Source organism: Nelusetta ayraudi, unplaced genomic scaffold (assembly GCF_046127955.1).
Source record: "Nelusetta ayraudi isolate G7.1 ecotype Tasmania unplaced genomic scaffold, CSIRO-AGI_Nayr_v1 ptg000231l, whole genome shotgun sequence".
Lineage (NCBI taxonomy): Eukaryota > Metazoa > Chordata > Actinopteri > Tetraodontiformes > Monacanthidae > Nelusetta > Nelusetta ayraudi.
In genome coordinates, this window is record NW_027466280.1 from 40,653 (window position 1) to 54,998 (window position 14,346).

At 53.8% G+C, this 14,346-nt stretch overlaps 2 protein-coding genes and 1 non-coding gene across 4 annotated transcripts; 2 read left to right on the forward strand and 1 right to left on the reverse strand.

Moving 5' to 3' along the window:
• Window positions 1-580: 580 nt before the first annotated feature.
• On the reverse strand, window positions 581-6,752 carry prdm9 (PR domain containing 9). 2 transcript variants are annotated; one of them, XM_076016631.1, is made up of 9 exons: window positions 6,288-6,752; window positions 5,274-5,375; window positions 4,870-5,174; window positions 3,942-4,009; window positions 3,655-3,845; window positions 1,544-3,552; window positions 1,303-1,481; window positions 1,147-1,192; window positions 581-918 (listed from the first exon to the last, which is right to left on the reverse strand). In XM_076016631.1, exons 1-6 carry the CDS (start codon window positions 6,373-6,375, stop codon window positions 1,571-1,573), a joined length of 2,736 nt encoding a protein of 911 aa, XP_075872746.1. In that variant the 5' UTR covers window positions 6,376-6,752; the 3' UTR covers window positions 581-918; window positions 1,147-1,192; window positions 1,303-1,481; window positions 1,544-1,570. The 2 variants fall into 2 exon arrangements, with proteins under 2 accessions (XP_075872746.1, XP_075872747.1); XM_076016632.1 differs by lacking the exons at window positions 581-918; window positions 1,147-1,192 and having other exon boundaries at window positions 1,415-1,481; window positions 6,648-6,729.
• A 413-nt stretch (window positions 6,753-7,165) lies between these two features.
• trnag-ccc (transfer RNA glycine (anticodon CCC)) lies at window positions 7,166-7,236 on the forward strand. The gene has a single exon. It is a non-coding gene; the product is annotated as a tRNA-Gly (tRNA).
• A 754-nt stretch (window positions 7,237-7,990) lies between these two features.
• On the forward strand, window positions 7,991-12,784 carry fbxw10 (F-box and WD repeat domain containing 10). The gene is made up of 12 exons (XM_076016640.1): window positions 7,991-8,618; window positions 8,776-8,913; window positions 8,992-9,122; window positions 9,222-9,329; window positions 9,415-9,521; window positions 9,606-9,809; window positions 10,398-10,519; window positions 10,926-11,080; window positions 11,159-11,301; window positions 11,376-11,534; window positions 11,600-11,808; window positions 11,883-12,784. The coding sequence occupies exons 1-12, from the start codon at window positions 8,108-8,110 to the stop codon at window positions 12,158-12,160; spliced, it is 2,265 nt and encodes a 754-aa protein (XP_075872755.1). The 5' UTR covers window positions 7,991-8,107; the 3' UTR covers window positions 12,161-12,784.
• Window positions 12,785-14,346: the final 1,562 nt, after the last annotated feature.

A 14,346-nucleotide genomic window follows, 5' to 3' on the forward strand; every position in this document is an offset into this window, starting at 1 on the left:
CTGCAGACAGGAAGTGACGCGCCTGCGGGACCGAAACCCAACCTTGAGCGCTACCTGCTGGCGACCTTTCAGAAGCGCGCGCGTCTTTATTTTCCACGTTTCTAAGCGGCAGCCGTGCCACTTCCCTCTTCGTCGCCCCCTGCTGATGGATGTTGTGTAACTGGTGCTAGTTAGGACCACTGGTTTGGACTAAGACCTGAAGGACACGGCCGGCGTAACCAGCAGCAAACAAACACCCCGAGCCGCCAGAAGGTGGCGCGTCTCCGACCAGCAGCTGCGCTTGGACACCTTGGTTGTGTAGCACAAGAAGAAGAAGAAGAAGAAGAAGAAGGAGAAGAAGAAACACTGCCGGGTTTTAGACCTCAGCACATCTCAGCAGGAGAAGATAAATCTTGTTTGTGTGGACTGGTAGACCAGTATGTTTGTACAGTGCAGCTTCAAGAGCCCAGTATTTCAATTTGACTTGGTATTTATAACGTAGTGGCAGCGAGGCTGAGCTAACGGGGGGGGGAGGGGTAGGGGGAGGGGGGGTGGATTAGTGACAGAACTGTAGAGCAGGAACTAAAGAACCAAGACAAAGTCAAGCAGGCATGGTCATGAGTATTTTCATAATGTTAAGGCTTGTACAGTGCACACGCTTTGCATTGTATGTTTTGTGGAATAAATGGTCAACATGGTGCCTGGCTCCTCTTTTATTGTCTTCCAGCCACCTTCACATTCTCAGGAAAGACTCTTTACATCAATGAAACGCCGCCTGAAGTCCTCGAAGCATTTTAAATAACTAGCAGTGAAAATATTTCATATACCATAAATATAGATTCTCTGTTGGAACATGGAAACACTGCTGCAGTTCACACCACACGATGACGCAGCAGAGGAGGAGGAAAGACTCACTGACATGAAGGTCCACAGGTGCACCTCCTGGTCCAGGTGCACCTCCTGCTGGTGCCTCCTGGACCAGGTGCACCTTCTGCTGGTGCCTCCTGGTTCACAGGTGCACCTTCAGCTGGTGCCTCCTGGACCAGGTGCACCTCCTGGACCACAGGTGCACCTTCAGCTGGTGCCTCCTGGTCCACAGGTGCACCTCCTGCTGGTGCCTCCTGGTCCAGGTGCACCTCCTGCTGGTGCCTCCTGGTCCACGTGCACCTCCTGCTGGTGCCTCCTGGTCCACAGGTGCACCTCCTGCTGGTGCCTCCTGGACCAGGTGCACCTTCTGGTGCCTTCTGGTCCAGGTGCACCTTCTGCTGGTGCCTCCTGGTCCACGTGCACCTTCTGCTGGTGCCTCCTGGCCTACAGTTGCACCTCCTGGTTCACAGGTGCACCTCCTGCTGGTGCCTCCTGGTCCACAGGTGCACCTCCTGCTGGTGCCTCCTGGACCACAGGTGCACCTTCTGCTGGTGCCTCCTGGACCACAGGTGCACCTTCTGCTGGTGCCTCCTGGACCACAGGTGCACCTTCAGCTGGTGCCTCCTGGACCACAGGTGCACCTTCAGCTGGTGCCTCCTGGACCAGGTGCACCTCCTGCTGGTGCCTCCTGGATCAGGTGCACCTCCTGCTGGTGCCTCCTGGCCTACAGGTGCACCTTCTGCTGGTGCCTCCTGAGGTGGTAGCTGCGGGAGAAGCTCTTGCCGCACTGCGTGCACTTGAACATCTTCTGGCCCTGGTGCAGCAGCTGGTGCGCCCGCAGGCTCTGCGGCCGGCTGAAGCTCCTGCAGCACTCGGGGCAGCTGTGGGGCCGCACGCCCGTGTGCTTCCTCTCGTGCCGCTTCAGGTCGCCCGACTGGCGGAAGCTCTCGCCGCAGTGCGTGCACAGGTAGGGCTTCTCGCCGGTGTGGGTGCGCAGGTGCACGGTGAGCTGGCCGGTGTAGGAGAAGCCCTTGGCGCAGTGCGGACAGGTGTAGGGCTTCTCTCCGGTGTGGACCCGCTGGTGCTGCTTGAGGCCGTAGTGGTTGGCGAAGCCTTTGCCGCAGTCGGTGCACAGGTAGAGGACCTTCACCTGCTGGAAGCACGAGTGCGACTTGAACTCTTTGGCGCTGACGCAGCGCAGCGCGCAGTGAGGGCACTCGTACTTCTGCTGCTGCTGCTGCTGCTGCTGCTGCTGCTGCTGCTGCCGCTGCTCCTGGTCCTGCAGCTGCTCGGCCGGGTCGCCAGACTCGCAGTGAGCCAGGTACTCCACCGGGTGGTGCCTCTTGAGGTGCTTGAGCAGGTAGCTCTTGAGGTTGAAGGAGAACTGGCAGTGGGGGCAGGAGAAGAGCTCGGAGGTGCAGTGGTAGCGGACGCAGCTGTTGCTCCTCCGGTGCTGCCTCAGGTTGTTCGGGGTGCTGAAGCTCTTGCGGCAGCGCTCGCAGCTGTAGGACTTGGCGGCGCTGCTCGAGTGCGCCGCCTGCTGGTGCCTCTTCAGGGCGCCTGACTTGAGGAAGGCGGCTCTGCACTGGGAGCACTGGTGGCGGCGCTGGGAGGGGCAGCTGTGGTTCTTCAGCTCGTCCGGGTCCGAGGACGCCCACTGACAGCGGTTGCAGCTAAACCACTCGGACGGCTTGCTGTCGGGGTGGGTGGAGCCTGAGTCGGGGTGGGCGGAGCCAGAGTGGCTGAGCGACCTCTTGGCCGCCGCCGCTCGTCTCTTGGGAGCGATCAGCTGGGTGACGGCGGAGACGTTGGATTTGGCTCGGAGTCGCTGAGGTCGGCGCTCTGGACCAGGAGTCTGGGTGGGTTCCACCTGGTTCTGAGGGCCGAGTGAGGGATCAGAACCGGCGGACGGCCCGTCACGATGATGATGGGCTGGCTCGGTTTGCTCGGACTGCGACTGATGCTCCTCCGCGTGCCGCTGCAGCTCGTCCACAGAGGGAAACGCCAGCGAGCGGCGCTCGCAGCTCAACGCTGGTGCACCGGCGCCGCCGCCTGGACTCGGGTGGTGCTGCAGCCGTTCGCTCGGGTCGCCTGCCGCCGTGCACACGTAGGAAGTGAGGTCCTGGTGCTCCCTCAGCGAGGCGTCGCCGGCGAAGCTCCCGCCGCAGTCAGAACCGACCCGGGACGGCGCTGCGTCGCTCCCGTCGGCTCCCTCCGCCGCCGCCGAGTCGCGGTTCTCCTCCTGGCCACCAGGGCCGGCCCTGGCCCGCCTGCGGTGGACCCGCTGGTGGCGGACCAGGCCGGACGCCTGGCTGAAGCTGCGGCGGCACTGCGGGCAGCAGTACGGCCGCTGGTTGGAGTGGACGCACAGCTGGTGGCGCCGCAGGTGCGGCAGCTGCTTGAACATCTTGCCGCAGTCGCTGCAGGTGTTGGACTCCTGGGGGTCGAGGGGCGGAGCCGTCTGCTGCTGCTGCTGCTGCTGCTGCTGCTGCTGCTGCGGCGCTGCAGAGTCATCCAGGGTGACGGCCGAAACCTCGGCTTCTTCTTCTTTGGAGACGCCGCCGCCATCGCCGCCTTCGCCGCCATCGCCGCCAGGCTGTGAGTGGAAGGTGTTTGCGTGGCGCTGCAGGAAGGCCTCGGTGGTGAAGGTCAGCTGGCAGCAGGGACACAGGAAGACCGGAGCAGCGCTGGAGGAGCAGCCGCTCTCTGCAGACACCACAGGAGGCAGCAAGACAACAGCAGGTTAGCTGCACGCTCTGACAGCAGGGAGGGAGGGGCTGGAGCGGGCGAGGAGGGGTCGGAGGTCACCTCTGGCGTTCAGCCTCATCAGCCACACCTGAGTCCAGGTGGCGCTGAAGAGCTGCAGCAGCTGGCGGCTGGGCCACACCAGCAGCTCGTCCCCGGGGCCGATGCTGCGGCAGCAGTGGAACAGGATGCTGCCTCTGTACTGGACGGCCAGCAGGTTCATCTCAGCCTTGTTGCGGGCAAAGTTGACGTACCTGCCGGGGAGGATTGTGGGTAAGTGAGTCAGCGCCGACTCCCACGTGGCAGCAATGTGACAGAAAGACAAAAACCCCCCCCGAGACGGTCGGTACCTCATCCAGTTGGAGTGCGACTCAGTGGCAGCGTCCAAGTACTCGTAGTCATCCTGGCCTCTGCAGATCTGCCCAGCAACAAGGTCAGTCTTTCAAAAAGAATTCCTCTTCATCATCATCATCAAAAAATAAATGCGTTTGTACTGTATATACATACACTGATTCTGATTCTATAGATATATAGAATCAGAACCAGCTTTATTGGCCAGGTTTGTTCAGGCCAAACAAGGAATTTGACTCTGGTTTTTTCTCTGTTCTACTACTTAAAAAAAACTAAACAAACAAACAAACAAAAACAACTAGAGAATAAATAAAAAGTAAGGGTAAACAAGTAAACAATGTGCAACTCGGTGGAGTAAAATAAGGATCTATATACAAGTCTACATAGTGTATATATATATATATATATATATATGTATATATATGTATATCTGCAAGTATTTGTTAAATGTGCACATATGCCTAAACAATACCTAAATATAAAAAATACATACAAGTCTACACTTTGTAAACCCTGTGACTAAAATAAAATAAAAAGAACAGAAAAAGAAAAGTCGAGTGGAAATGTACAAGACGGGTACTGTAATGTACTGTCATGTAATGTAAAGAGCAGTGTTAAGAGCTAAACAGTAGTGCAGTATGAGCACTGCAAAGAGGTGCAGTGGCAGCATGGTTCCTGCACAGCAGCTGCTCTGAGTCTCTGTCAGTGCTGTGAGTGCTGAGCCGCTGTCTGCTCCACCAGAGGGGAGGAGTTTGAAAAGCCCCTGTCCTGGGTGTGAGGGGTCTGCGGCGATGTCACTTGATGTTATATATACACATATTTGTGTGTGTGTGTGTGTGTGTGTGTGTGTGTGTGTGTGTGTGTGTGTACTGTGTGCACAGCAGCAGCAGCAGCAGTGGTGGAGGCCTCAGCAGCTCCTCTGCTCACCTCCCAGGAGAAGTCGCTGGCCACCGCCTGCTCCAGCGTGCTCAGCTCTCCTTCACACGGTCCAAAGTGCATCCCTGGAGACACCGTTGGCCCGTGGTTCAGGACGCCCACGCCGGCACCGGGGACGCTGGAGCGGCCCACCGTCAGGCCGTAGGGGAGACTGAGCAGGGCCCGCTGGGGGACGCCCAGGTCCGTAGGGAAGTCCAGAACAAAAGAGGGGCCGGTGATGTTGGTGGAGTCAACATCTTGGACCTGGCTCTGGTCCTGGTTCTGGTCCTGGAACAGCGCCTGGCACTCCTCACAGTCTAGGAAGGGAAAGCACGCAGGCGGCAGGATTTATTCACAGTGAGTTCTGAAGAACCAGGCGGGAGCACGGCGGGATGAAAAGCTCTCCTCCTCCTTACAGAAGTTCCCCTCGGCCTCGGCCACACCCCCGTCAGCCACGGCCGTCTCCAGCAGCTTCTGGATCGGAGCGGCAGCGGCAGACGGCTCCAGGACCGGCAGCACTTTGAGACAGAGGACAGAACATCAACGAACCAGAGCGGTGTCGGGGATCAAATCGCTACCGTGTTCACCGGTGACTTTGTTTACTTGCATCTGCAGTGAGAGCTGCAGCTGAGCCTCAAAGCAGCTCAGCCAGTTAATGAAATGTCAGGCAGTTGCACAGGGACGTCAAGGGGAGCAAGCATCACCTCCCTTTTACACAATAATAATAATAATAATGATAACAATAATAAAGCAATCAAAATTCACTGTCTGTTTTTCATTTAATGCCAAGTGGTGAAATGTAAAATAGTAATAAACTTGGATAATAAAGGGCAAATCCATCGTGGGCAACACAGTGCACACAGTCACAATCATCTTCTCACACACTTGCATTCCACAAAGGCACAATAAAACACTCATTCTTGTCAATAGTGTGTATATAACTTGTAAAAAGATGCTAATGCTAACATCTTGTTTGTTCCTTCTCAGTCTATAAATATTCCTTCTTAATCAATAAAATCCCCAGTTTCCTTTTCTACTGTATGGTTGCTGTTATGACGCAAATTTAGCCAGTGTAGGATTAATAAAGGCTGCAACTGGGGTCGACTGCAGCATCACCAGAACATGGACCTGGACCCAGAACCTGGACTTGGCAGGCAGCGTCCCATGAAGATCAGGAGTTTCTAGTTTATTGTTTGATTTTCATCCCCATCAGTCTCCACTGTAATCTTTCTCCGGAGCTCCGCCCACATGTATAAAAGTGATGATGTGTCTCTACTTCCTGAGCATCTTCCTCATCTTGTTCGAAGAACACACAACATACAACAGTAACACAACCTGTGAGGCGGGACTTAAATCCCACTGATAGGACAGAGCACTCCAGTGACTGCCCAGGTAGAACCCGGGCCCGGCCTCGGGACCCTCCAGCCTACCTGCTGCCGTGTCGTCCTCCGTCACCACCACCACCACCTCCTCCTCGGCGGTGTCGACCCACTGCACGCCGGCGCCTGTGTCCGACATGGACCCCGGACTTCAGGGCGGAATGACTGAGAAGCAGCGAGCATGTGGCTCAGCCCGGCCGCAATAAAGTCCAACTGTGCGGTTCGGTCCGGACCGCCTTAGCATTAGCGGCTAGCTAGCCTGTCCCGCCACAGGTGTCCGAACAGTGGCGTTACACAGAGAAACGCAACACTCGGCGCTGCAAAGTCCACACGCAGTGACGGGGTTGTGTGAAGCAGTCCGACCGTGTGAGTGACAACAACACAACAACACCACAACACCACAACACTCACTGCTCCGTCAGGCCAACGACAAACACCAGCGACACTTTCAAAATTCCCGAATCTCCTAACCCGGAAGAACAAACGCGACTCTCCTTCCCCTTTGGTCGGCTGCTTCTTCTTCTTCTGCTGCTTTTTCCGTGCAAGCGTTCATTGGCTGTTTGTATACAGCCGCCAACTGGTGGGAGTGTGGATTGTTTGTTAAAAAAAAAAAAGAAAAAAAAAAAGGAAATCAAATCGTACTCGTCATTTTTAGACCTTTGCTTGTCGCCTGCTGTTTCACCACTCCGTAGATGTTAATACGTACGTCGTCTCAATAATTGGACAATATAAGATAGGAAGGGAAATACACTTTTTCATTAAAAAAATACCGACTCAAAATAATTTACTGGTACAACGGCGGAGCCGAATTTATTTCATCGCAAACAACTTAGCGTTGTTTCGGAACAACCACAGCACCTTCTGTTAATGAAGCGACGAGTCACTATGATGCCGACTACATAAAGCCCAGAACCCACTGTAGTGCATAGGCGCCGCTGGTGTAGTGGTATCATGCAAGATTCCCATTCTTGCGACCCGGGTTCGATTCCCGGGCGGCGCACGTCTTTTTGCACCGCCCAACGAATCACTTTTGCACCGCAACATAACATTTACATTAGCATTCAACCGTAAAAACAGAACTTTATGCGCAATGTACATTTTTTTTGTGTAAAGTGATAACTGTCACGCACGCACGCACGCACGCACGCACTAATACGCCTTCTGTGAAGCCGCACCTCATCAACGCTCATTTCTACGCTGACTAACGGCTACAGCAAAGCAATAGAAACAAAGGTATCTGGTTGCTGCCATAATATTCATTCGTGCACAATATTTCATGGCTATATTTACAATCACCGGCTCACGCGTAAAGCAAAACTCAAAGAAAGAAACTTATGACATCAGCACCGTTTATATGTTTGTTTGAAACGATACATTTCTGGAGGATCAGTGCAGACCTTTGGTCACCTGAGGTTGTTTTTGAATGTGCCAACATGACACGACATGACACGACATAAGACTTTATTCGTCAGTGTTCCACGAAATCCCCGGGCTCAGGTAAAGTGGGTCTACCAGGCGGACCCAAGCATCCACCCTGCTGGGACCCATGCAGTCCGTCGCCCTGGCGACCCACTGAATGCTTCCTCTGTTTGTTGATTTCCCCGGAGAACCGCGGAGGGAGGAGGAAGCAGCCGCTCAAATCACACACTGGTTCCAGAGGAGTGTGCGACAAACTCTGTCATCGTGCCCATGCTTCACTCCTGACTCGTCAAACGCTTTATTCGTAGATAAAAGTCACTCAAAAAGCCCAAAGCTCGTCAGTGCGAGTCGTTGGGCGAACATCCAGGACCTGAGCTGCAGCCCAGCGGTGGTCTTGGTTCAGAACCTCACCTCAGTGGATTCATCAAGACGCGGTCCAGGTCCACTTCGGAATGACGTCCACCAATTTCAGAACGAGCCTTTCGGTGCGGGACGTAAAATGCGTGAGGGGGGGCAGATGTCCCAACATGTGCGGGGTGTGTCCGCCGTGCGTGTTTGCGCCCGAGCCGCCCGGTTCCGCCCACTGCCTGTGGACCCTGTCCGACAGTTTCAAGAGGAGCTTCGTCCTGGAGCTGATCCTGCGCTGCAGGGACGTCCAGGTGCTGCAGGAAGTCCTGTCCGCGCTCGGCCTGGTCCTGTGGAACCTGTTCACCTACGCCAGATCCGAGACCCCGCGCTCTCCTCGGGACTCCCTCTGCTCAGAGCGGGGTCAGGACGGGACCCCCCTAGGAGCAGATGTCACCGGCATCTGGGACTGGTTCTCCGACAGTCCGGACCTGGTCAAGACGGGTTACCTGCTCCGGATCTTCTCACGCTGTGACCTGGAGCTCTTACGCGTGGTCGTTAATTTGAGCAGCGTCCTGCTGGCCAGACTCCAGCGAGGGCTTCCTCTGACATCTGGCGGTAACTACAAACACACGAACGTCGCATTGGTGCAGTTCTCAATAATCGCCACCAGATGTCAACAAAGTCAGAAAACGACAAAAGGGAGGTTTTCTGACTTTGTTGACTCAAGTTCTAACATTTCATCCTGATCTGTTGATCTCCGTCCCACCCTCAGTCAGTGATCCATGTGCCCAGGACCCCGAGCAGCCGACTCTCGGCGTCAGGCCAGGGTCCTCCAAGTCCAAGTGTGGAGTAAGCCGCTACCGAGACTTCATTGGCTGCCTCCCTATCAACCTGTCAAAGAGGATAATGGGTAAAAGAATCCGGCGTAACGCCGCCTCACTGGTTGTTCTTAGCACACGGGAAACAACGTACACCTAACACCCAACAGGTCTGTTGGACGAGCAGTCGCTGAAGGTCTGTCAGAAGGTCTGTCGCTACTGGCAGCACCTTGCACACGACATCTCGGAGGAGATGAAGTTCAGGAGGAATTTCCAGGAGCAGATTGAAACCATACTGAAGGTGAGGAACGTCTGAAGATGAGAAGAATAGAACTACAATGAAGGAGAAGATAAAGCATATTTGACTGTGGACAAGTCTGACTGCTAATTTCCATTGTAGAAGTACAGAGGTATTGATATTGTCAGTCATACCTATGCCAACTTTGTGGAAGTGCCCGTACCGACTGGTGATGACGGTGAACCAGACAAGAATCCTGACTCACCAGAGGTGAATGAATCACTCCCAGCCTTGAACCACAGGCCGGGTTTTCCTCAAACTCCACAGTTGAAATATGTTTTTTTTCATGTGATAGTTTGAGCTCTTTGAAAGTCCCGGTTCCGACGTGGAGACCACGCCGGTGCAGATGGAAGAGCGAAACATTTACTGCAGCCCCTATTACACCAAAGTGGTGTTTGACGTGTGAGTGTCACTTCCTGTTTGAAAGAGGCCGCGGTGACTTCACCCACAGAGACCACAGTGCTGAAGCTTGTGCATGTGTGACAGCGAGGACCTCCATCGCGTGCTGGACTACAGAGGCGGGCCGCTAATGGCCGTGGGCTCCAAGGACCGAGCGGTGCATCTTCTCAGCCTGGGCTCCGAAACCAAGGTTCTGCGGGTGATGAAGGGCCACGTCGGCATCATCAGGGAGGTTCTGCTGTGCGAGGACCGGGACCTGGCCATAACCGCCAGCTCTGACGCCAGCATCCGGTGAGGGGGGGGGAGCTGGATGCTGCTCATGCTGACCTCAGTCATGGGAAAGACATTCATGCTTGTGAGCCCACAGAAGGCGTATTAGTGCGAGCGTGCGTGACACTTATCACTTTACACAAACGATTTACGTTCTGCATAAAGTTCTGTTTTTAGGGTTGAATCTCAACACTTGCAGTGCAGCAGTGATTCGTTGGGCGGTGCAAAAACATCTTGCATGATACCACTACACCAGCGGCGCCTGTGCACTGCAGTGGGTTCTGGGCTTCATGTAGTCGGCATCATAGTGAACCGTCGCTTCATTAACAGAAGGTGCTGTGGTTGTTCCGATCCAACGCTAAGTTGTTTGCCATGAAATAAATTCGGCTCCGCCGTTGTACCAGTAAATTATTTTGAGTCGGTATTTTTTATTTAAAAAAATGTGTTTCTCTTCCTATCTTATATTGTCCAATTATTGAGACGACGTACGTATTAACATCTACGGAGTGGTGAAACAGCAGGCGACAAGCAAAGGTCCAAGAATGTCGAGGACCATTTGGTAGTTTGTAAACAAACACTCCCACCAGTGGTGACACTTTGCTCCTGCAGATGTTGGAACCTGAAGACGGACAGGTGTGTGATGGCGCTCTATGGACACACCGGCACCGTCAACTGTCTGGATCTACACGGTGACCGACTGGTGTCAGGATCTAAAGACCGTCTGGTCAAAGGTCAGCGGGGCAGTTAAATCATTGGCGCCTGTAGTGACGGAGTGCTATATTGAGACACTGCGGGCTGATGGGAGTTTAGACATGTCAATGACACGAACGTTGTGCCCACGATTAAAGTGAACATCACCAAACAAAAAGTAAATTGGAGCACAGTCAAAAACAGTTTGCTTCCCTTCTTTACGTCTGGTTAACATGATCAATCAACGTGTGTTCCATCTGTGCTAACCCTTGACTTCAACTAAAACTAATATTTAGCTGCCCTCAAGTGGCTCGGAGGAACCTTATAGGAAACATCAATGAGAACTCGTCAGTACTGATACATTTTGGCCCTGTTTGGATATTGCAGTATTTCACTTTTCTCATCCGTTTCCTGTGTGTTTTCTGATGCATGGAACCACTCTGCCAGTGTGGAACCTGCAGACAGGAAGGGATTTAAAAGAATACCACTTCAAGCATCCCAGCGCTGTCAAGTGCGTGAAGACCAATGAGACCAGAGTGTTTAGCAGCTGTGATCACGGCCTGATCAAAGTCTGGGACATGGAGAAAGCATCGCTCATCAGGGTGAGGGGCTGCCGGCCGTCTCCGGCCCACCGTGAGCATCAGGACGAGCCGTCGATCCACTCCGTTCCCTCCCTCCAGATCATCACTGCCCACCAGGTATCGGTGCGGTGCCTCTTCTTGGACGAGTGGCACTTCTTGTCCGCGGACTGTGACGGTCAGGTGATGGCCTGGAGTGTCAAATCCGATGCCAAACACTGCCTGAAGATCTTCAGGCACGCAAAGTACGGGTGTCTCCCCGCAGAGTCGCTGGGGCTGCGAGCGGCTGTTGACCCGTGTCCCCTTTGGCCTCCTGCAGGGAGGTTCTATCTCTGACCCTCGCCTACCTCCGAGTGGTGACCGGCTGTGTGGACGGGAAGATCCGCGTGTTCAACTTCCTGACGGGCTACTGTCTGAGAGTGATCGAGGTGGAGACGGAGTCCCACCAAATACTGTCCGTGCGCTTCAACGACAGCAGGTGAGCCTCGCAAACCTGCTGGCCGGAGATGGGACCTTCATCTGACCTGCCTCACTGTCTTCCAGTATCATAGCAAACACGGTGCTCTGCGTGAAGCACCTCCAGTTCTCCAAGGTCTTCTGGGACTACACATCAGCAGAGGACGACCTTCCGGAGGAGTCTCCGTCCCCGGCAGGAGAGCTTCAGAGCACGTCGAGCCGAAACTCAGACAGGAAGTCTGAGAGAGCTAAAGCCACCCACTTCCTGTCGCCCTCATCTAAATATCGACCGCAGGGTAAACAACAGGCTTGTGTGACTGTTCAACAGGTTGGTAGTACGGCACTTCTAACCAAAAGTTCTCCTCCAAAGAGCTCAAACCTGCAGGGAAGGCCAGGAAAGGTCCCACCACACGGGACGGCCTCCTCAGGGCGAGCTCCGCCCACAAGACCCAGCGCTCGGACGCAGACAGTCCACGCATTCCTGGGGGTGCGGCGCAGGACACGCGGTGGGCTCGGCCCAGCAGGACCGACACCCGTGGGCCCGACCGCCAGAGGACCGCGAGCCCTCAGAGAGTCCAGTCTCGCCGGTCCGAGGCCACCAGGAGAGTGGCAGTATTCCCCAGCAGCACTGCAGACCAGCAGGGCTGACCCAGCCGAGGACATCCAGGGGGATCCGGGAGAGGTGGGAGCAGCCTTCAGGCCAGGACCAGGTCCTGAGTTTCCCAGGGGTGACTTGGTGGTGCAGTGGTGAGCACTGCCACCTCGCAGCAGAAGGTCATGTGTTCCGTTCTGGGCCTGGGGTCTTTCTGTGTGGAGTTTGCATGTCCTCCTCCTCCTCCTCCTCCTCCTCCTCCTCTTGCTCCTCCCCCTTTTCCTCCTCCTCCTCCTCTTGCTCCTTCTCCTCCTCCTCCTCCTCTTGCTCCTCCTCCTCCTCCTCCTCCTCCTCTCCAGACTGTCCAGCTTCCTCCCACAGCCCCAAAAACATGCATGTGAAGCCAATTGGAAACTCTACTGTAAATGGACCGTAGGCGTGTGTGTGTGTATGTGTGTGTGTGTGTGTGTGTGTGTGTGTGTGTGTGTGTGTGTGCGAGCAAGTGGTTAATTAGTCTTTCTATGTGACCCTGTGATGAAGTGGCGACTTGTTCAGGGTGTCGCTCTGTCTTCATCACGTGACAGCCGGGAGAAGCTCCAGCAGAGCCCCACAGTTGTCTCCACTAGGGGGCAGTGTTGCACCAACCCACAGATGCTGCCAAACTCCATCCTTCCTCCACCAGACACCAGTCACTGGTTTCCATGTATGAAATGACTTTCCCCACAGCTGTGTGACATGCAAAGCTAACGTGACTGTCCATGTATCTGTGCAGTAGTTGTCGGTGTTTTTGAAACAATCATCAATTTTTAAGTAGTTCACTCTTTCAAGCTTTTCCACGCCTCTGGAAATGTCACAGTCTGTTTTATTTAATTAAACAGCCTCTGGTGCAGCTGGGCAGCTTGGAAGCCACTTTGTTCATGAGTGAAGAAACATCACTCTGCATTCACGTCGAGACAGAATTGTGAGCAGAAGAAAAAAACGCAACTACACAACTTTGTGTTTCACCATTCACACAATATATAAGTTGACTTGTTTGATTTAGCAAAAGGAAAATTCTCCCCTTTGAGTGAAATTCCCTTCGGTATATGAATATTTGCATGGAACGCTGTTCTTCAGATATATACAGTGATTGTAAATGGAATGTTTGACTTCATGCAAAACCAGCGCCTGAGCAAAACTGCACCTGTCAGAGTAAACACAGCTTAGACCAGATCTTTGTAGAACTTCAGACAGGACGGGTCATGTGATCTGTGCAGTGAGGAGCTTGACCTTTCATCCTGACCCCTGCCCTCTGGACCCGCTGCCTCAGGGCATCATTATGAGGGTGAAGGTCTCCAGCAGCGGCTCCACAGCTCAACACTTTGAACAACAACAGAGCTGTGAGGAGCTCTGATTGGGTGGAGATGTTTCCTCACGTGGGAGGAGCTCTGATTGGATGGGGATGTTTCCTCACGTGTGAGGAGCTCTGATTGGGTGGAGATGTTTCCTCCCGTGTGAGGAGAAGCCGGATTGAGGTGATGAAGACATCATCAGAAGGTCCCACAGTTGACCTCTGACCTGACACAGTTCTGTATCTCCAAAGGTGGAGACTTGCATCACAGTTGATGAATGGTTCAAACATGGAGTCAGGAGCAGGTTCACCAGAACATCTTCAGACCCAGGCCCAGCCCTGGTCCCCCAGAGGACAAACAGGATGCTGCTGAAACTGCTCATAATATTTTTCCTACCATTTATTAAAGCAGACTTTGTTATTAAAGCAAGTTTGTTATGAACTTATTTAAATCTCAAACCAGAACAAGGACGGCCAGCTAACAGGTTGGACACGCTTGTTTTTATCAGGTAAGACTAATATTGAACAGAAAATAGGATCACGTAGCGTTGTTCATCGCACACTGGCCCTCCACATCGCTTGAAGGCAGAGTGAGAAACCCAACAAAGCTACGGGAACTAAAGAGGTACACAAAGGTGAGTCTGCACCAAAGTATTTTACCCAATCAATTAGAAATAATGCAAACGAGATTACCAATTCAAAATAAGGAAGAATAGGAAATGCTGATGTCATGTTTAACTCATTTCTAACTTCAGTTTGCATTTCATTCAGTCGGGTGAGTGGACGCTGAAGGTCCTCCTGGGACAGAACTTGCAGTGGGCTGGACGGTCCTCCCCAGTCTGAAGAACCATCACCAGGGTCACGCTGAGCAACTTCAAGGCTTTGCTCGCTTGCAGCGCGCTGACACCGACC

Excerpts from the sequence above, each read along its gene's own strand:
- prdm9 (XM_076016631.1), bottom strand. The coding sequence starts at position 6,375 with ATGTCGGACACAGGCGCCGGCGTGCAGTGGGTCGACACCGCCGAGGAG. Across the intron at positions 5,376-6,287 it reads GGAGGACGACACGGCAGCAG|TGCTGCCGGTCCTGGAGCCG; the intron begins GTAGGCTGGAGG and ends TCTGTCTCAAAG. Across the intron at positions 5,175-5,273 it reads CGAGGCCGAGGGGAACTTCT|ACTGTGAGGAGTGCCAGGCG; the intron begins GTAAGGAGGAGG and ends TTCCCTTCCTAG.
- fbxw10 (XM_076016640.1), top strand. The coding sequence starts at position 8,108 with ATGACGTCCACCAATTTCAGAACGAGCCTTTCGGTGCGGGACGTAAAA. Across the intron at positions 9,810-10,397 it reads AGCTCTGACGCCAGCATCCG|ATGTTGGAACCTGAAGACGG; the intron begins GTGAGGGGGGGG and ends TTGCTCCTGCAG. Across the intron at positions 11,302-11,375 it reads AAGATCTTCAGGCACGCAAA|GGAGGTTCTATCTCTGACCC; the intron begins GTACGGGTGTCT and ends GGCCTCCTGCAG.